The following is a 21,592-nucleotide window of genomic DNA, read 5'->3' as shown; positions in this document are numbered from 1 at the left end:
GGATGCAATCTGTTAGCCATAAGTTGATAATAGTTTGTCTAGCCTATAGTTAGTAATAAGATAGATCATTGTAGAAATATATTATATGTAATTCTACTTGGCTATTGGCGCTATACAAATCATCCAAATATCATTATTATTATAATGCATACTTAATATGTAACTGAAAAATGAAAGAAAGTATGTATAAAATCTGTTATTTTATATTGTTTTTTTTATACTTCATTATTTAATTTTTTTTTTTACTTCATTATTCAATACGTTTTTTTCTGATTTAATCTCCTGGTTCCGTATGAATTCTATTTCTGGTTAAATTTAAATTGATTGTTTTCTTTTTCAATTAGATATTAATCATCTAATGCAAGGCTGCCCAACCTTTTTAACAGTAGGGCGAAATTGACGATTTTGAATCACTGGCGGGCCACTGAATACCTGACGGTTCCTATTTCCATGGGGGGGGGGGGGGGGGGGGTTGCTAGAGAATTTCTATAAAACATAATTACCCACAAAAAAAATTCAAAATGAGTGCTCCCCACAAAATATTTGAAATCCATGGGGGGGAGGGGTTGTTACGGAACTTCGCTGAGAAAAAAATCCGCGCACCCAAGAACATCATATGTGATTCCCCACAACAATTTTTCGAATTCCATGGGGGGAGGAGGGTGGCTACAAGATTCCATTTCGGACGCAAAAAATATTATATCAAAAACCGGTGTATTTTTATTTAAAAAGTAAGTTCAGTAACAGGTTAGATTTTTTCGTCGCCGATTCTCGTTCTGAGTAGCCTAAATAGCGATAAATCGCCTTCGTTGGCAACACTGGTGACCGCGCGCAAGCTGCATTGTTTGTTTTACCACGGGCCCGCGACACTTTTTCAAATTGGCGGATTGGCGGGTTTTTTGAAAATGGTTCACGCGGGCCACTTATAATTCGTTGCTTCGTTGCGCGGGCCACTTATAATTAACCCCAGGCCAGGCCAGACCCAGGGCCTGGGGTTGGGCAGCCTTGATCTAATGATTGTGTGTAAAAGCATCAGCTTGAATTAAAAGTTGACAAATGCAAAATTGCGTCACTTTACCGAGCAAAGAAACCAATTATTTTTTTATTATAAACTAAATGATCTTTGCTTATCTACTGTTCAGTCTATTAACACAATAACAATGTGGTTAATAAATCTCTTAAACTACTTGGCTTCATCAATAGACCTCTGACTTCAATAATATTATTACCCTAAAAACTCTTTTCTGTTCGTTGATTCACCCTAATCTAGAATATGCCTGCGTTATTTGCTCTCCATTCTATGATGTTTACATTAATCATATTGAATCTGTACAGCATCGCTTACTAGGGGATGCTTGGAGGTTAAGGCTAGAAAGAGGCGATTACTCATACGATGAACTCGAAGTAAAATTAAATCTTTCTTTTTTAGAAAAACGCAAGAAAAACTTTGATCTCATCTGCATTTTCAAAATTATTAGCATTATGATTGACTTAACTACTTTGTTGCAACTCATTCATTTCAATATCCCTTCCCATAGACTCATAAATAATGATTTGCTTTTCCTCAATCAATACAAATTATGGATTCCATTCAACAATGTAGAGAATGGCCAGACTTGTCAACTCAAGTCAGAACCTTGAATTTTTTGGTCTAAGCCTAAATGATTTTTTTCAGTCATTACGCAAGTAATATTTTGTATTGATATGGCAGAATTCGTGAACTCATCAATAACTCCTGTAATATCTAATGTGTTAATTGGACTTGGTCCGTTAGTAAGTAAATAAAAAAAGAGATAAAATTTCTTTTACTTTGATTAATATTTACTTTTTGGCTATGTTAATGTTAGTTTTCTCTGTAGTACGTTTATTGTAAATCGATAAGAGATTGTTGTTTTTCGTAACAAATTACATAGTAACTCATTTCTCACTAGTCTGATTGTTTTATCAATATTGGTTTGGTTCTCGAGAGGAGTCATAGGATGGCGGAGTAACTCGAATAACCTCGAGTAACAAGTAATGAAAAAGAGACATAGGTCAACTGTTCACAGTCTTTTGTAGTCCTTTCTTCTCTCTCTTTCGTGTCATTTTTTTCATTTTAGACGACACAGGGTCGTAACAGTAAATAAATGACAGTGTTCAAACATCTGATTTTTAAATGAACAATATCTTTTTCCAGTCTCCAGAAGCGCAAGAGTGCGCAGGCAAAGCGCATGCCGCCTAAACACCACGCCAGGAAGTCCTCCGCCAATGGCCAGACTGACGGCATCGACGGCGCCAAAATTGAGGCCAAGTCGGCCACCAATCTATCGACAGCATACGCCAGTGACACCGACTACAACACCGAGTACAACTCCGCCATTGGCACCGACTATGATGTCTCCAGCGAAGAGTTCTACGACATGTCATCGGACTCGGAAAAGGAGGGGCGGAGCAGTAGAGGCAGCCTGAAGAATGGCACTAAGAAGATTAGCAGAGAAGTGGAGGTTTGTTCAAAAATTATTATTATTCTGCGCAGGAGTTGAGTTATGGCATCCCCGTTTGCGGACTGTTATGAGGCTGAAAGCAGTGGCATGGGGGTATTCTGCCTCACAGCAGTCCGCAAAAATTATTATTAATGTTATTCTGCGCAGGAGTTGAGTTATGGCATCCCCGTTTGTGGACTGTTGTCAGACTGAAAGCATTGGCATGGGGGTATTCAGATCCGATTACTAAACACATAGCTAAAACCATTTAAAGCTCTGTTTTGATTCTGATTGGTATCCAGGGTGATACGGAGAGTGTCTTCCTCTATGGAATATACATACACCATCTTTTGAAGTATTTCACAATGATTAGCGACTATGTATTTCAAAGTGGATACTTCTATTACGCTCATAGTTAGCTTGGGATCAATCAAATTAGTTTATAATCTTATATTTCGTTATATTTTCAATCACAGTATACAGTGGAAGTAATTTTAAGAGAACCAGCCCCTGAATAGATTATTATCAAAGTGTGTAAATGTATTGTTTGACATAGGTACATATTTTCCTTATTAAAAATATCTACACATAGCCTAATTTTGTAGAATGTTTAACAAAAGATAATAATATACTGTTTTACTAGGGATTTATCTCGGCTATCATTGTTTATAAATTTTGCTATCATTTGATTGCTGACCACTTCCTTGGTGACCCCAATTATATTACAGAGATCAACATTGCAATCTCTGTTAACTCTCTAAATGTTCTGCATTTGGGAACTGCTCGTATAGGTCTCGTAAAAATCATTATATCTCCCTTATTGTCATAGTGAAACATATGATCTAAACGGTGTTAGAAGAAGAAAACTGTTAGAATTATATAACAAAATTAATATGTGTGACTAACTCCATCTACGATGTATCTATAAACTAAATAAATGTCAGTCGATTTCCACCAACCTTGGAGTTTTATTAGGTTATGGGCCCAGAGCGATAACTCGCGTTAAATCAGCGTTAAATCAAAGTTTTCCTGCGTAAAATACTATTTAGTTGGACAATCAGTGACCAGTATATCATATACTCTATAAAAACAGTGTAAATCGCCGCAATAATAACTGTTTTTGTGATCGACAATCTGTTACCGCGTTCTCGGTGTGCGTTTATTTCAACATGGCGGGAAGTTACATAGTGAATGTACCTAAATTGAAGGGACGTGAAAATTATGATGAGTGGGCGTTTGCAGCTGAACATTTTTTGATGTTGGATGGTGTGGATATTCACAAGCCAGAATCATCTGATTGTACAAGTCTGGATGATAAAAAGGCAAAATCTAAACTTATTATGACGATTGATTCTTCAATTTATGTTCACATCAAAAATGAGCAAACAGTACAAGATGTATGGAAGCGTTTGAAGGCCCTATATGATGATTGTGGCTTCACTCGTCGCATCAGTCTACTTCGTCAGCTAATATCTATTCGACTAGAAGACTCCGAGTCAATGGGTGCCTATGTAACGCAAATGGTTGATACCGCACAGAAACTTAAAGGTACCGGCTTTCAGATCACTGATGAGTGGATCGGGTCATTATTACTGGCGGGGCTAACAGACAGGTTTGCTCCTTTAGTAATGGCCATAGAGCATAGTGGATTGCACATCAGCACGGATGTTATAAAGTCGAAATTGTTGGACATGAGTTCGGAAGTTGGCAGCTCTGGAACAAATAGTGCTTTTTTGTCAAAAGGTTGGCAGCTCCGAAATAGCAAGAAAAATGGCAACCCTGCTTTTACGTCAAAATCGAAAGAGTTACCGTCGCCATCTTTGAATTCTGTCAAAACAATACGCTGTTACAAATGTAAGAAACTCGGACATTATATGAATAAGTGCTATAATAATTCACAGCATAAAAGTGAAAGTAATGAAAAGTAAATGTAAAAAGTAATGAAAAAATTCCGATTGGTACGTAGATTCGGGTGCAAGTTCACACATGATTACTGATAAGAATTGTTTACAAAATGTGTCGTACAGACACAAAGTAAAAGAAATAGTAGTTGCAAATCAAAACAAAATACCAGTTATATGCTCAGGAAACACGATGATTACGACCGTAGTGGACAGTTCGGAGTTTGATATCCCTGTTAAACATGTTTTATGTGTGCCTAACCTGTCAACTAATTTGTTATCAGTAAGTCAGCTGATTCAAAGTGGAAACAAGGTTAACTTTGAATCGGAAGTTTGCTATATACGCAATCGACAGAATGTGCTGGTAGGAAAAGCAAATCTAGTAAATGGAGTGTACAGATTAAATATTAAGTCAGAAAATTTGTTTGCGTGCTCAGCGACAAATGTGACAAGTGAAATATGGCATCGACGGTTGGGACACATTAACAGTAAAACTTTAAATGCTATGAAGGATGGCGCTGTGGAAGGAATTTTATACCCGGATAAGGCTGACTTTGATAAGTTTAACTGCATCACATGTTGTGAAGGGAAGCAGTCGAGATTGCCATTTTCACACAAAGGGTCAAGGTGTGAAAATGCATCAGGATTACAAAAAACACCTTATGAGCTATGGAGTGGTAAAAAACCAGATCTCGGTCATATTCGGATATTCGGCAGTCCTGTGATGGTCCACGTTCCGAAAGCAAAGAGGACTAAATGGGACAGAAAGGCTGAAGAACATATCCTGATTGGTTACCCAGAGAACATTAAGGGTTACAGGCTTTACAACCCGAAGACCAATCGTATTATGACCAGCAGAGATGTTGTAGTGATGGAAAATATTAATGACAGTTCATCAACAAATATTTTCGTAGAAGAAAAACAGCAACCAGATTACACAGGAGACAGTCATTTGAATAGCACATATATCAAAGAAGATGATGTGAATGATGTTACATATGTTCCTGCTGAATCGACAAGTGAGTCAGATGACAGTCTTTATGAGACTTTGTCCCCGGTGTGGTTTAGTGGTTATGACGCCTGATTAGTGATAATGACACTTGGGAGCCAGACGCGGCCCGTGACTGTAATTACCAGCAGTGCATTTCACTTTTAATATGTACCTAGTCTGTAATTTAGGTGGAGCAAATTAATGAATGGGAACACTTACTGCAATTCATTCTATTTTCTAAGTTATATTTCTAAAACAACTGATTAAATAATACAAAATTATCTTGAAAATAAAGGACACTCAATTCATCGTTGAAAATATAGCGAAACCGTTTGATTTCACCGCGAACGAGTTCCAATGTGTTAATGTTGTTGCGTTAACATTGAACATTAGTATTTCTAAGCGAATCCATTCCAAACGCATTGGATTACGCATGATCAAAGTGATGCAAAATTCACTCGCCGTCAAAGCACTTCGATAATGCACGGATGGGTTATGTATCTGCACTGCTCTAACACGTAATTTGACGTTAAGAGTGTAATCTGTCTCGCTCATGTCACCGTTTCGGCTACTTCGGGCTGTCTCGATACCGCCCGATGCTGTTTTAGTAGTATGGTAAAAGTTGGTTCTGTGCATTTCGGAGTATGCACGATTGCTTGCTCTTGCGCGGGATTTTTTTTACTAGAAGATAGCTCAAATAATGACCTGACGGGAATTACGAATTTCTTACATCGATCACTGGGGCACAGATGTCGTTGTAATTTGTTATGTGGAGATTGAAGACAAGCAGTGCAATGCACAAATGCACGTACCAAGGAACCGCCTCTGTTGGGAGCTAGTGGACAGGCCAAAGGACGGCACAGTGGTAAAAATTATAAATAATAATAAGTGGGTTCTTAAAAAGAAATATAACAGTGATGGTGAAGTGCGTTTCAGAGCAAGACTTGTTGCAAAAGGTTTTTCTCAGAAGAAGGGTATAGATTTTACCGAAACCTTCTCACCAGTGTTAAGATATTCCACTCTTAGATTATTGTTTGCCTTGAGTGTACTGTAACTTGATCCCAATATGAACCACCTTGATGTACCAACAGCATTCTTAAATGGTTTTCTTAAGGAAAATGTTTTTACAGAAATACCAGAATACTCTCATTTTGTTGATTGTAAAAATAAAGTATTGAAATTAAAAAGAGCCATTTATGGTCTCAAACAGTCTGCTAGGAGTTGGAATATTAGAGTAGAAGAATGTTTATTGAACTTAGGATATAAAAAATCCAAATATGAACCTTGTCTTTTCATAAAAGGTAATAATAATGTTAAAATATTTGTTGCATTATTTGTGGATGATTTCTTTGTATTTTATAATTCAGAAAATTATTATGAACAGTTAAAGAATGAACTTATTGATAAATTTAAGATAAAAGATTTAGGTGAGATTAAACAGTGTCTAGGAATGAGAGTGAATGCTCAAAAAGATTGTATTACTGTTGATCAAGAGCTTTTTGTAAACAATATTTTAAATAAGTTCAATATGTCAGATTGTCATACTTCAGATACCCCTATGGAAGTTAATTTAAAGTTAGAGAAAGATGTAAATAAAAGTGATGATATTATAAAATATCCATACCAACAGTTAATAGGGAGTCTTATGTACTTATCTGTGTTGACAAGACCAGACATTGCTTACAGCGTAAGTTATCTAAGTCAGTATAATAGCTGTTATAATGAAACTCATTGGAAACATTTAAAAAGATTGTTAAAATATCTACAAAAAACCAAAAGCTATGCTTTAGTTTATAAGAAAAGTGATTATTCTTTACATGGTTTTGTAGATGCTATTGGGCGTCATGTACCTTAGATAGAAGGTCATATACTGGGTTCTGTTTCATAATGTCAGGATGTGTTATATCTTATGAATCTAGAAAGCAAAGAACAGTTGCCTTGTCTAGTACAGAAGCAGAATATATGGCTCTATCCGAAGCTTGCAAAGAGGCTATTTACTTAAATAACTTACTATCTGATATGATAGAAAAACATAAAAATACACCGGTATGTTTATATAGTGACAGTCAAAGTTCTATTAATTTGTCTGTTAATCCACTGTTTCATAAACGCACCAAATCTAAAAGTTAACCACAGAAAAATTAAAATTTACACTTCTAAACAACACAAAAGTGAGCTGGTAACTACGTTTGTAATACATTGGTCCAATGAAATATGTGAGCCATTTTTTAAAATTGTTTATGTTTGCAATCAATATTTTAATATTTCAAAAATTTATGTTTATTTCTAATAATAAAACTTGAAAACGTATTTTATCACCTTTCTAGAACAGTTTTTTAGTTTTCGTATACGTTCAGGAATACTCTGTTAATTTGGATTTAATATTTAAGTGGAAATACTCTGGCCTTCCAACAGAATATGCCAGAGGCCTGAGGGGTTAACATAGTTTTTTTTCTTGGTTAACTCCCATCTGTTTCTGCTCTACCTACTCCCCGGACACTATTTGTGATCAAACTATCTAGGTAACCCCTTTCTTAGTGTTATTATTATTTTTATTTTTTTTAAAGCGGAGACGGTTTACACATAGTTCCTGTGAGCACTTAGGCCATAGGCACATTGTGCTTTCTCCCATTTTACTTCAATCCTTTAACAGCAACCCAGTCCCTTTAATAAAGTTCACCAGGGTTGTCATTGGGTATGTGGCTATGTCTCCTGGTTCTACTGTATGTCTCCCCAGGTATCTGAGCCTAGTTCCCACCAGGGCAGGACATTGGCACCACAGGTGAATTGGAGGAGTCTCTTCATCTTCTTCACATTTCCTGCATCTATTGGTGTTTTCCACTCACAATATCCGCATGTGTCTCCTGAGATGGCAGTATCCCGTTAGTAGTCCTACCAGTTTCCTCAGCGAGTTTCTGTCCATATCGAGTAGTTTCTTGGTTCGTCTAGGGTCTGGTCCTTTTATGAGTACTTTGGATTATCTCATTCCTGGTGCCCTCTCCCATTCTGTTATACACTTACATCTGCCTTGCATTTCTTGTTGGATCTCTCCATTTATACTTCAATCAAAAAGACCCTCCACACAGCATCCCCAAAGATGATATAGGCCCTGAGGGAAATTATTTTCTTCAAGGCCTCCTGTGTGGAGTTAATATAAAAAATTTAAAAAAAATCGTTCATGGTTTATGCACACAATAATTTCATATCTATTCTATACATCAGAATCGATATTAGAAATCACTAATTAATCAATGTTTCGATTCTGAATGGTGATCTTTCACCAGGGCGATACTAAGAGTATCAATACAGAACCATTAACCTGAACAAAAAACGCTATGTAATATATTTATAATTACTTTATATTATCCGTTCTACTAAATTTTAATAATGTGTAAATGAAATCCTCAGCGTGGGAGATCCCAGTGAGGATATCATTATATCTAATTGTTACAAAAAAGGAAGATAGATAACACCTTACAATTACTCAAATCAAAAAATCTCACCCAGCCTGGTTAACAGGAGGGGTACTGTATATAATTTTATCTCGTTAAATATACACAAATTTCAGTTGGTCCAATTCATTCACGTGTATCAACAAACCGTAGTACAATTACGCCGCTAATCAAAACTGTCTATATAATATACGTAAAATGTATTGTCAAACAATATAATCAACCACCACAACACCTAGCTTGGTGGTCTAAACATTCCTAATAATTGTAATAACCATTTCACCTAACATACAACCTAACCTAACCTAACAATTTCACTGAAAGAAAAAAAAAAAAAATTATAATTGTAAAACTGGTTTACAGTGAGCAGCCTAATGGTAAATTTTAATCAATGTAATTGGGTTATTGTATTTTTAATATATATATTCTGCTTATAAGAAGATTTCGCCATTTAGGTTTAATTGACTTTAGCTTATGTTCTATATATATGTATATATTAATCGGTCTACCGGTCTGTGGCTGAGTTGATATTGTGTTTGTGTCCCATCCAGGTAGTGTGTGTTTAATTCCTCGGTTGGCTAAGTCCTCCATTACAAAACAAGCAATATTTTCCGCTTACTGTGGTGGTAGTAGGAGATTTTCAAATATTGTCAGGTTATTCGTAACCCGGGAATGTTTGTCTTTCTTTTAAAAAATTAAAAATAAACTATGTTTTTTAATCACGTCAAAAGAGTTATATTATGCAGGTAAAATACAAATTTATTTTTTTTGCTGAAAATGGATTTAGACATGTTTAGTGACCAGATCTGAGTAGCCAGATACATCCCTACCTTCCTCTTTCTTATGTCCTTTTGCTTAACTCCCTTAAGCTACACAAAAAAATCTTCCTCCCTACAGATTCTGCAAAAATTAAAAATAATATTTAATTTTTCGGTTAATCTTGTGTTGTGTTATGTTATGTTAATCTTGTCTGCACGGTAGTTGCATATATGTTCCATGAAGTTTAATTTATTAATACACATACACTCGGTCAAAATGTCCTCCATGATAGAATAGATTAAGTTGAAAAGGCCAGTGTTGTAAAGGTTAATGTGATAATTTTTTTTCCAGATTCTGGCCACTGTCGACACTTGCCTGGCAAACGGCTCCGAAGAAGAAGTCAACAGCGGCTTCCAGATGCTGAAGGACCTCCGAGCGGAGTTGGCAACTCCTCGGAACGGCAGCAGCGACATCAGCAACGACAGTCTCCTGACCGACGTGCTCTGGCGGATGGGTAAATGTTGCCAGAGGAAAGCCAACGTCTGTGAAAAGAACAGAGACGAGAATGGGAAAAAGAAGATCCTGTTTGAAGGTAATTTTTTATATTTTATTTATCGGTCTATTTTTGTAGGAAGCATAAAATAAACAGTATAAACACGGTCCATGACAAAACGAAAAACTGAAGAAATACAATCTCTTTTTTCCATCATGTCCTTTTTTTCTACATTAGCTCCACACAGGAGGCACTGAGCAAAATAATTTGTCTCAGGACCTATGTCATCTTTGAGGATGCTGTGTGGATGTTTTTTTAGGGCAAGAAAAGACAGAAAGTTCTAGGAAAAAGGTATGAGGGGTGGGTAGAGGAATCTGGGGGTCAATAAGTCCATCTCTCCCACTGCGGTGCAAGGCGATGGATCGAGAGGTCAAAAGATCTCCCTCTACCAGTCTCCCAATTCGACCAGCTAAGACCTAGACGAACCTCACCCCATGAACCTGGGCACCGCTGCTAGGCCACCAAATGTTGCGAACCACTTGGACTGTCCTATGGCAGGGGTGTTAGTTATCCAATAAATGGTTCCTGGGGCCGCGATACCCATACCTGCCTCCCAAATTGAAATGTTTGTTTTATCCGGTTACCAATGAGCACGACCAGTACCTGCCGCTGGGACGTAAATTTTTATTTGATTCATATCTATTTTCAGAACATACAGAACACCTATGGCATGCTTTTTCTATTCAATATTACTAGAGAAAATCCAGGGAACGATTGTTAGTTTGATAAAAAAAAACGTTAATGGTCAACAGCAAAATAATAAAGTGACTGATGTCGCTACATTTTTTTTCTTTAGGCTTGTCTGGTAGACCTTGACTGTTTTTTTATTTAGGCTGGTCTGGTAGACCTTGACTGTTTTTTTATTTAGGCTGGTCTGGTAGACCTTGACTGTTTTTTTCTTTAGGCTTGTCTGGCAGACCTTGACTGTTTTTTTCTTTAGGCTTGTCTAACAGACCAAGACTGTTTTCGTTGCAAAAAAAACATTGTGAATGGTTACAGGTATCGACTATTGCAAGGAGGCCGTGGAAAAAGATGGAGAAAACGCAGAAGCTCACAAATGGTATGCCATCTTGGTTGGAATGAGATCAGATTACGTTGGTAATTACAAATTGAATTTTTCCCCTCCAATACTGTAAATATTTCACTTTGTGAAAGTCACTTGTAGCAAAAATTACAGATTAAAATCATTGTCATTCGATTATTTTATTTACTTATTTATTTCAGGTACCAAAGACAGGATCCAAGATGGCGCCATCTTCAGAGAGCATGTGCAAGAAGCTCTTAGGCTTAACCCGTCTGATGCCAGCCTATACCATCTAATCGGACGCTTCAAATATGAGGTGAACCTCTACCAAGAGAATAACAATTATTGAAACAGAATGATAAACAATATTTTTTTTTTTTCTTGGTAAATAAATTTTATTTATATATTTAACGCCCAGAGGGCTTTTACATGTAGGTGGTAAATTTTGACAGACAATATTGTAACATGAGAAAGAAATAATAAAAATAAAATTACATTAAATAATTTATGCAAGAAACAAAAATAAAAAGAACAAAAACATAAATTAAAAAATACGGTGATTTGACTGGTTTACAAAAATACAACTTCCATTTAGGAATAGTGTTCATCACCTTAGTATTGGTTTCCCATAGTGTGAAACCGTTGTATTGGGGAGTTCGCAATGTAGTTGCGCTTATGTGTGTTGCAGTGGAATAATGTATTTTGTCGTGTTGTTATTGTAGGTATTCGTAAGTTTATGAGTTGCAGAAGTTCGCAACCGTCAGAATTTAGTTTAGAATTTTGAATAAAAAATTTAAGTCGTTTATTTTACGCCTGTCTTCCAATGTGTGTATTTTTAGAGTATAATAAGAAATGATATTGTAAGTCTTCTAGTGGGATATTTAATTTAAAATTTACAAAACGTAGAAAAAATTTTTGTATTCGCTCAATGTTATTAATGTGAATTTTGTAAGAGGGAAACCAAACTACTGAGTTGTATTCAATTATGCTTCTAACTAGAGATATGTATAACAGTTTAATGGCTTGTTTAAAGAGCAATACCTCAACATCGTCGAAGCAATTTGTTATATCGTTAATGAAAATGAAAAACAAAACCGGACCGAGGTGACTACCTTGCGGTAGGCCACTGGTCGCACAGAAAGCTTTCGATAGCAAAGATTTTATTTTAACAAATAGTTTACGATTTGATAAATAGCTAGTAAACCATTTTAGTATGTTATCTCTTGCTCCTAGGGAAAATAGTTTTCGGGTTACAGTAAAACCCCGTTAATTCGAACCCCGATAATTCGAAAAAACGCGTAATTCGAAATTTTCGCCAAAAAAATTTCCGCAGAAAAATTTTTTCATACAAAATTTTTTTTAATTCGAAATTCGTTAATTCGTAATTCGAAATTTATTTTTGTCCGCGCACGAAAATTTGTTGGTGTTTTTGCGAAAATAAATCATAATATTTCGTAAATCTGAATCTAAAAGTCAGCCGTGGCGGTAAAACGCCGAAAAATGTATTTTTACGTGGCTATACATCGTCCTAATTAGTATTATTATTTTGTAAATCTGAATCGATTTACACTGGAATGTCGTACTTTATCACATTTATTTCGAATATCCGAGTTTGAAGGGCCGAGAAAATACGTTTTACGCAGATATATGTCGTAGTTTTACGAGTTTACACCAAATATCTGAATTTAAAGGGTCGGCCGCGACGAAACTCGGCCGCGAAATTTCGATTTACGCGTAAATGTATCATCGAAATCGGCCGCGAAATCTCGATTTACGCGAAAATATATCATATTTTTACGAATTTACATCAAATATCTGAACTTAAAAGGCCGGCCGCGACGAAAAACAGCCGATAAAATTCGATTTACGCGAAAATATATCATATTTTTACGAATTTACATCAAATATCTGAATTTAAAGGGTCGGCCGCGACGGAAATCGGCCGCGCATTCTCGATTTACACGGAAATATATCGTATTTTTGCGATTTTATTTCGAATATCTGAATTTAAACAGCCGGCCGCGACGGAATACGGCCGCGAATTCTCGTTTTACGCGGAAATATATCGTATTTTTACGAATTTAAATTCAGATATTTGAAATAAAAGGCCGGCCGCGACGGAAAATTACCGCGAAATCTCGATTTACGCGGAAATATATCGTATTTTTACGAATATCTCAATTTAAAGGGTAGGCCGCGACCGAAATCGGCAGCGAAATCTCGATTTATGCGTAAATATATAGCATTTTTACGAATTTATTGCGAATTTCTGAATTTAAAGGGCCCGCCGCTACGGTAATCGGCCGCGAAAATAAAGAAATAATTGGTATTAATACGAATTTACAACTAAAATACCATCCGGATTTGAAGAGGCGGCCGAGAAAATCGATTTTCGGAGTATTTTTTTTTTTTTTTTCATAAAATTTCGAATTACGTGGGAATTCGTTAATTCGAAATTTGATTTTTGATGTCCCGTGGATTTCGAATTAACGAGGTTCTACTGTAGTAGTTTATGGGATACTTTGTCGAATGCTTTCGAAAAGTCTGTATATATGCAGTCAACTTTTATAAGTTGTTTATAAATTATAAATACTTTTGCAATTTACAATTCAATATTACTACTATATTATACTAGCTAAAGTCCTCGGTGTTGTCCGGGCTTTATGCAAAATTTTTCAAAATCAGGAAGGCAAGATTTTTTTTTTTAATTTCAAAATCTCTATATGTTTATTAATCATTGACCCTAAACCATAAAAGAAAAACGCCATTTTATTGACCAAGTAACTTTTTAACTTTTTTCAAATAACTTTTACTATTATTATTTATTGTAGCATGTGTTGCATTATTGTTTTTGGCTCTTGCAACACTTTCTATTGACTTCCGTCAAAACAGTTGCCGTTTTCTTAGACACGAAACCCGTGAAACTTAAAATCACTTATTTACTAAAAAATGCCCAACACAAGAAAAGATTTGTCGTGTCCAGTGTTTGAGAACCAAAACAGCTTAAATATGTACAACATTTTACCGACTTGGTGGATGTTTAATTATTATTTTTAAATTTATAGTTGTCCAATCTATCCTGGCTGGAGCGTAAGGTAGCCTCCACCCTATTTGCCGAGGTGCCCATGTCAAACTATGCAGACGCCCTGCAAGAGTTTGAAAAGGCGGAAGAACTCTCTAAGATAGAATGGAAGGAAAACAGGTGACTATGTATTATTAAATCTAATTTAATCAACCTGGTAAAAAGAGAAGGTATTTTTTGGATTGAAAATGAATCTAATGTTTTTCATTTCAGATTGCTGCTAGCTAAATGCCACATAGGCATAGGAGATTATGCCACCGGACTTCAGTGGTTAGACAAAACCATCTCTGTGCCAAGCAAAACGTCTGATGTAAGTTGATTCAATCTTATCTTGGTACATGGTTCCAGGGCCGACCCTGAACCAAACGGCGCCTAGTGCGAGTAAAAACAATAGACGCCTAATTTGTTTAGGTCGCCTAGGTCGTCTAGGTTGCCTACGTCGCCTAGGTCGTCTAGGTAGGTGATCACTGTAATCAATAATATGTGGATGATTTGTATTTTTGTGTAGAGCCATTATAAATAATCTCGATAATCCGAAAAATAATCTCAAAGGCAATGCGTTAGGTATTTTCAGCGCCTTAGAAATTCGGCGCCCGGAGCGGAGCGGACTGCTCCAATTGCGCCCACATAGGGCTGGCCTTGCTTATTAGTTTTGCAGATTATTGGTGTCTCTTACGCAACTGAAGCCCTGAACTTCTCTTTACTTTGTCGACCCATCTCATTTGTGGACAATCTTTGTTTCTTTTTCCCAACCGAACCTCATAAAATGTCCTAATATTGGAGTTGTTATAGTCTCATTACCTCCAGACAGGTTAATGTGCTCGTGCAATATAAAATAGTATTTAAGTAATAAACAAATAATTTTAAATTAATATCTCACCTGACGCTGTTACTCGTCTCCACTCGAGCGATTGGTTATATAGATATACAGAACCAATATATTTACCATATTATTTCATTAATATCATGGAAACATATGAACTGCTTACTGTGTAACAGTTGTAGCCACGTTGTGCGCCATTGTAACCGTTGGACATGGGCTAATAATAATTTAGACACCATTGGTCGCCAGTGTAATGCAATAATCTCACATACAAATTCACCACTCTAGGGCCATTGTAACTTGATTAGTAAAAGGCAATGAGGTTTGCTTTGTTATTGAATAAAAGAGGTACGATGATTAATATTATATTTATTCAAATAACAAATAGGGCTAGAGACTCTCAAATAACAAGATTAGCATGATCTCAAGGGGTGTGCGACAATACGAAGAATTGATCGCACGGAAGGAATTTTAAAGTAGCAATAATAGTTAAAGTGGCAATAAATTAGTTAAAAGCGTGACATTGTGTATAACATAAATATCTGACCTGATTCACCGTAATGGGCGCCATACAACTCTTAGGAAAGAATTTTAAATAAGTGAGGGATTGACATGATGACCAGCGATTAAATATATCTAGCTATGTCCGCCATCAGCGTCCCCCATGATATATGTCGACTGGAGCAGTTGCTCGTATCACATCAGTTGGCGCGACCTCTCCGCAAGGTTGTCCGATTGGTACTGGCTTTCGGAAATTAAGTCTGCTTCCTTCTGGAAAGGCCCATAGAGCACGAGTCCCATAGACGAAGGCGGTCTTAGATGGAGGTTGTTAAAGTTTGTTTAAATACGGTAGCGGGGCAAAAGTGAACTGCTACAACTGTGGTTCAAAGCCAATGAATCCACCTAAATTTTGCCGTTTATATCATATTTTTAGGTTCTATAAATTTGACGCATTATGACAAGCCATTGCTCAAAAGGTTTTTGCAAACTTACCATAATATGCCAAATATCGCTCGAGTAGATATGTTATGGACTAGCCCTTATTTTTTTCACAATTAAGTTTTTATTTTATGCAAAAATAAATATTATCTGTGTTGTAAAAATAAGGTCTATCTGCTTATTGAAAAGCACCCGATTCACTTTTAACAAAAACAGAACTAAAAAATTATCCATACACTACTCATGTGCAAAAGTTATTAAAAAAATCACATTATGAACATGTTATGTATTACATATTATTTATTATAGCAAAATTGTTTTTTTTTCAGGATCATGTAGCAGAAAGAGAGGCTCAAGTATTGTTAACTAAATATTCAGGATACAGAATCTAGATATTAAGTCATTTATTAAAGGAGTTATCACAATCTTTTATTATTATTGTATAAGGGTATCGGCTCAATGTGTATGTAATATATTATTATGTATATTATGAATTCGTGAATCTATTAACTAAAGAGTTAAAACAAAGAATTGGTTTTCAAACAGTTCTTCGTATGGTGGAGAAGAGTTGGTGAAGATCATAGTGGGATGCTGAGGTTATTCAGCCGGTCGATGGCTTCAGGAGTCACTTGGTTCAGCAGAGAAGTGCCATTGAGAAACTGGTGAAGGGACATTCTTCTATAACGTGTTCTGTAGTTTTGCATTTGTCTGCATCCACACAATCCTTTAGACCCCATTTGTGCCTCATATACGCGCACAGTGACTGTGACTGCACAGGATGCGATGATTATGTTTTTCGACGGTTGTTGAAATATAGAGGGGGTCCGAATGAAATTGGCAACGTAATAATCAGGAGACTTTTGAGGGAGACAAGAAGGCTCTGCTAATCAACTTTCGAAAGCCTGGTGAAATCATTAGTGATATGCGGTATGGTGTCCTCACTCAGGCCATAAGCCCATTATGCTATCTCCCGTGTTCCACGTTATTGCTTTGACAGCAGTCCAGTCCCAGTTATAAAGTTAACCCAGTTTGTAAAACATGGGATTCATCTTCCCAGGTATTTGAGTCTTCTTCCCATCAAGGGGGAAACGTTTGCACCATTGATGGAATACTAGTTTATTATTGTATAGTATATTATGTAGTTTCTTACATTTCACATCAAATATCAAATACCCATCAATCTGTTACATAAATAAGTTTCAAGATTAGTTGATAATTTATACTTCAATTTGTATTCTAAGCTGACAATAATGTGAAAACATTTTAGCTATTAACAATTTTATTTTGTCAAAATAAAATTATGTACCACTAAATATTTATATCAAAAGTTATGTTCGTAGAGTACAAATATGTATGTTTTTCGTGGTGTATCCTTTGAAACTCCCTTTTCATTTTGAAATTGTTAATAATTTAGAAATGTTCTTATAAATTGTTTGTTGCGTGATTGTTGAAACTAACTTTTGAAATTAAAATGCAATTTTATTTGTTGTTTGTTAATTTAATTTTTGTGTGTCACAGAATATCAATATGATTTGATTTTTAGTTGGTGTATATGGTGTTAGCAGGTGCATATTATCATTGGTATTAGCCAAACATTGGCGAAAATATTTTTCTGCTAACCCGTGAAATGTAATATAGGCCAGTAGCATTGATATAAAAATTTTGTTTTCTCGTACTGATAAACCGATAGAATTGTGTTGTGAGCGTCTCCATGCTCAATTTTTCCGTACTTGTGAAATTGACCAAATATTTTCGATATTTCTTTAACGTAAATATAGAAATAGAAGATGAATCGTAAAAACAGCAGATCAATATAATTGGTCTGTCTTAGATGGGTCCTGTGTAAATTGGCGACAATTGCTTTCATTCAAATCGTAAAATCTGAGTACATTCGACATTGTAAATGAGCATGCTTATTTGACTTGAAAATGTGACGACAACTGCGGCAGTTGGCGTACGCACTGTACGTACAGGTTAAGATTTGCAATATTATACTGTAATTGTATCAGAGTAGAAGATGCTGCCAATATTGCCCTTTTAGATCACCATTCAGAAACAAAGTGTTAATTTTGGGGAATGTTGCCAGGGTAATGTGGGAGGGGAAGTGAAAGGTTTGGAGAACCTAGTTATTCAGATCTGGTATGTAGTGGGTTTCATTACATTGAGTCTTTTAGGTCTATATTTTTACAAATATGTGTAGCTAAAGCCAATTCAAGCTGTGTTTTAATTCTGAATCCTGGTCTCTCACCAGGGTGATATTTATGTATGCATGATATTCTTTTATTTGTTTTGTTATGTTGAGGGCATCATTGAAATTCTCATAGATAATAGAAAAAAATGGAGATATGCACTTGGTGTATAGGTAGAAACAAAGGCGGGGCACCGCTCTTGGTAGATGCGATTTGCAGTAGTACTTTATATAGCGCTGTTTTGTGACAAAATCACCTCAAGAGCTATTAAAATGGGTTTGGATTAACCATGTGGCGACTCTTACTAATCAATTTCTTACTAATGGTTCGTGGCCCATCTCCTTTGTTTCTATTATCTATATACATTTTTTTTATAATAGAGATATAGGAAGCCAGTAGCTTTAACTCGTGTTCAACTCGAAATGTAGTTCTTATAAATAGTAGATTTACACATTTATTAGTAATTTTATGCAAATACATAATATTGTAAACTAGTTTTTATTTGGGGAAATGTATCTTTTACCTTGTTACCTATATTATAAGATTGTTACAATAGAAAATTTTCTTCATAACACAATATTTTAACTGTTTAATTTTATAGATACTATTTTTTTTCATTCCATATTCAAGTTATTGTACCTGTTTTTGAATGTTGTGTCATATATTTTTTTTATTTGTGAATAATTACAGTTTATTATTAAATTTATGAATTTCAAATATTTCTGTTAAATTTTTTTGGGTTGATTATTTGATTTGGAATTTTAAATTGAATTGGACTAACCCCTCAGGCCTCTGGCATATTTTGATAGAAATATTTCTTGCTTTACAGTAAAATCCTAATAAATTGAATATTTTTGAATCTATCCGAAAACTGTTTTTAAAAGGTGTTGAAATACGCTTTCAAATTTTATTATTAGAAATAAACATAATTTTTTAAATATTTTAATTTTGAACAAACATAAAAATGTTTTAAAAATGGCTCACCTTACATTTTTTCTGCACAGACTCACATTTTATTAGACAAATTCATCATAAACGTTACTGTTACTTTTTTGTTGTTTCATATAAAAATAACAAAGTTTCTCAAATTATTTTCAAATTGCAGTCTGAACTTTTGGTTGTGTACATTTTAATTCTTCTGTGGTTAACTTCTAGATTTGAATATAAAGCGAGGTGTTTTCTCTTTCTAGCACCATTTACATCATATTTCTCACCATGAAAAAGGGAAAAACAACAATTTCTATGAGACCATATGAGCTGTTCCCAAAAACGAACAAATTAGCTTGAGGTGTTAATCCTGTCAATTTTCCCTAGAAAAATAAGATAATGTCTAATTAATTAAGTTGTTATGCAATATTATGTTCAAAGGACTACATAGATATAACCAAATATTTTGTCTGCCATGTTTGTTTGTTAATTAATTATCTTTAAAAAATTGTACTTTTTATAAAACCATGAAATTTTCAATATGTCCACTTCACCTTTCTTTCTTAATTTTTTTCCAATTTATATTGCCAACTAAAAAATATGTCCCAAGTTTTTCCAGTCCTGCCTTACAGAGTATGTTCATACATAAATAAGGTGATTTTATTGAAAATTTATATTCGATTTATATTACGTAGCATTTAAAATGAATGTACATAGTTATTTTAAGGTTCATAGTAATCCTGATTTATAAAAATTCAATTTAATATATATATTCTAGAAACTCAATACATAGTATTCTAAAATTCAAATTCAATGTATTACTGAATAGCATTTTAAAATTAAAATTAAAAATCAATGGATTTTAAAAGACCTTGCACAACTCCTTGCAATCCGAGGCAATATCGGGGCAGTGGCGGGGAGCACCCTAGATGGCTTCCCTTATCACTGAGTGAGTAGACAAATCGGCCCCAACTCTGAAATCAGTATGTGCGACCCCACAATATCAGTTATAAGATATCGATATAAGTTCTTCAGGTCTGCTGGTTCCAGTACTCTCATTAAATTCATATGGCTAAAATTCCAGCAATTCATCGACAACCAGTTCTTCATCCAAATTTTCTCTTTCCTTTTTTACATAATTGTCAGAGCATTTATGTAAAAAAGCGCTTTTTTACATAATTGAAAGCGACAGAGCCATTCCTATTTTATGATGTTTGAAAGTGTGGGTGCCATCTTGATCAACAAGCGCTTTACTGCACGATCAGTTTCACACTGCGGCAGGGACTGTAGGGAAGATGCCAATTTTAACCCCACCACCACTCTACCTAAATCGCCTTCTTATTGCAGGGAGGTGTGCAAGGCTTAAAGTACAAAATAAATGTTTTCTGGAATAGTGTTCTAAAATTTAAATTCAACGTCTTCTGAAAAATTAAATAGTATTCTAAAATTCAAATTCAAAATATTATGTATTTTACAAATTCAATAATATATTCGTTCATAAATATTCTTCAAAGAAACATGCGCTAGAACCTGTATAGGTTAGAAAATGGTGATATGTAGGTTATAAAATAGATTTACATTAGCGGTTTTTATATGAAGATATTGTAACAGTTTATATTATTATGTATTTCAATCAAATGATATAATATACATTTTTTTTGGTTTTAAACTTTATTTTATTATTGTTGTAGTCTACCTAAAACTCATAAATATACAGATTTATTTTTCACGTCTTAAGGGTTGGTCTGAAACATAGACATATGAATATTAGTAGACCTGCCCTAAGTGATTAAAAGCGTATTATTCCCCACTCCCCATACCGGTTCCATTGGAGCCGGCTGGGCTCGCGTATGGCTTCCCGTGAATCTTGAGAATGTGACGTCATCATTCTTGTTCGAACTAGCGTCGAGCTATGGTCGAGGCATTTTACGAAATAACACGGCAAAATGGTTGCTTGTGCTATGAAAACTTGTAAAAATAGATGTGAAAAAGAGAATAAACCCAATTGTCGTATTACATTCCATATGTAAGCATTATTTTAAGCTTATTCACATCGTATAATATGGATCAGTTGTAGAAACATATACTATCACATCGATATACATCTGGACGCAAAATACAAAGCCGTTTGCATAAGAATCAGGGATGTGCCTTCTCCTTTTGCGCTTTAGGTACCATGTGTTAGGTACGCGCTTGTTTCGTATGTACGGTACTGCTGGAACGAGAAGGAGTGCATATCACGTAATGCGCTAGGTTATACCGAGTGGCGATGTGTGATAGAAAATCATGTTTTTTGTTTTTAATTGAAAAAGTGTCATCGGAAGGCAAAATGATGTCCAATTTTTTACTCCAAATACTCTTAGGAATCGCTGGTAAAAACTGTGTGTATATAATTTCATTTGTTTTTTTAGTTGTTTTACTTTTCTTTCTTAAAGATTTCAATATTTTATTATTAATAGGAACATAGCGGTTGTGACAACCCTCCAACAT

The 21,592-nt window shown here is 35.1% G+C and overlaps 1 protein-coding gene across 1 annotated transcript in view; it reads left to right on the top strand.

Moving 5' to 3' along the window:
- The window catches only part of LOC149410541 (regulator of microtubule dynamics protein 1-like), a 31,079-nt gene extending 10,348 nt beyond the window's left edge, over positions 1 to 20,731 (top strand). The window contains exons 3-9 of the mRNA XM_089648367.1: positions 2,177 to 2,483; positions 9,917 to 10,157; positions 11,118 to 11,216; positions 11,343 to 11,458; positions 14,208 to 14,344; positions 14,438 to 14,534; positions 16,316 to 20,731. Of these exons, the coding sequence (XP_089504493.1) occupies positions 2,177 to 2,483; positions 9,917 to 10,157; positions 11,118 to 11,216; positions 11,343 to 11,458; positions 14,208 to 14,344; positions 14,438 to 14,534; positions 16,316 to 16,378 (1,060 nt within the window). The 3' untranslated portion in view covers positions 16,379 to 20,731. The remainder of the gene's footprint in view (positions 1 to 2,176; positions 2,484 to 9,916; positions 10,158 to 11,117; positions 11,217 to 11,342; positions 11,459 to 14,207; positions 14,345 to 14,437; positions 14,535 to 16,315) is intronic.
- Positions 20,732 to 21,592: the final 861 nt, after the last annotated feature.

The sequence above is a fragment of the Hesperophylax consimilis genome, chromosome 27 (assembly GCF_061612785.1).
Source record: "Hesperophylax consimilis isolate HC1 chromosome 27, BYU_Hcon_1.0, whole genome shotgun sequence".
NCBI classification, from domain to species: Eukaryota; Metazoa; Arthropoda; class Insecta; order Trichoptera; family Limnephilidae; genus Hesperophylax; species Hesperophylax consimilis.
The sequence above is the reverse complement of the archived record's forward strand: the minus strand, read 5'-3'. Positions and strand labels throughout refer to the sequence as shown.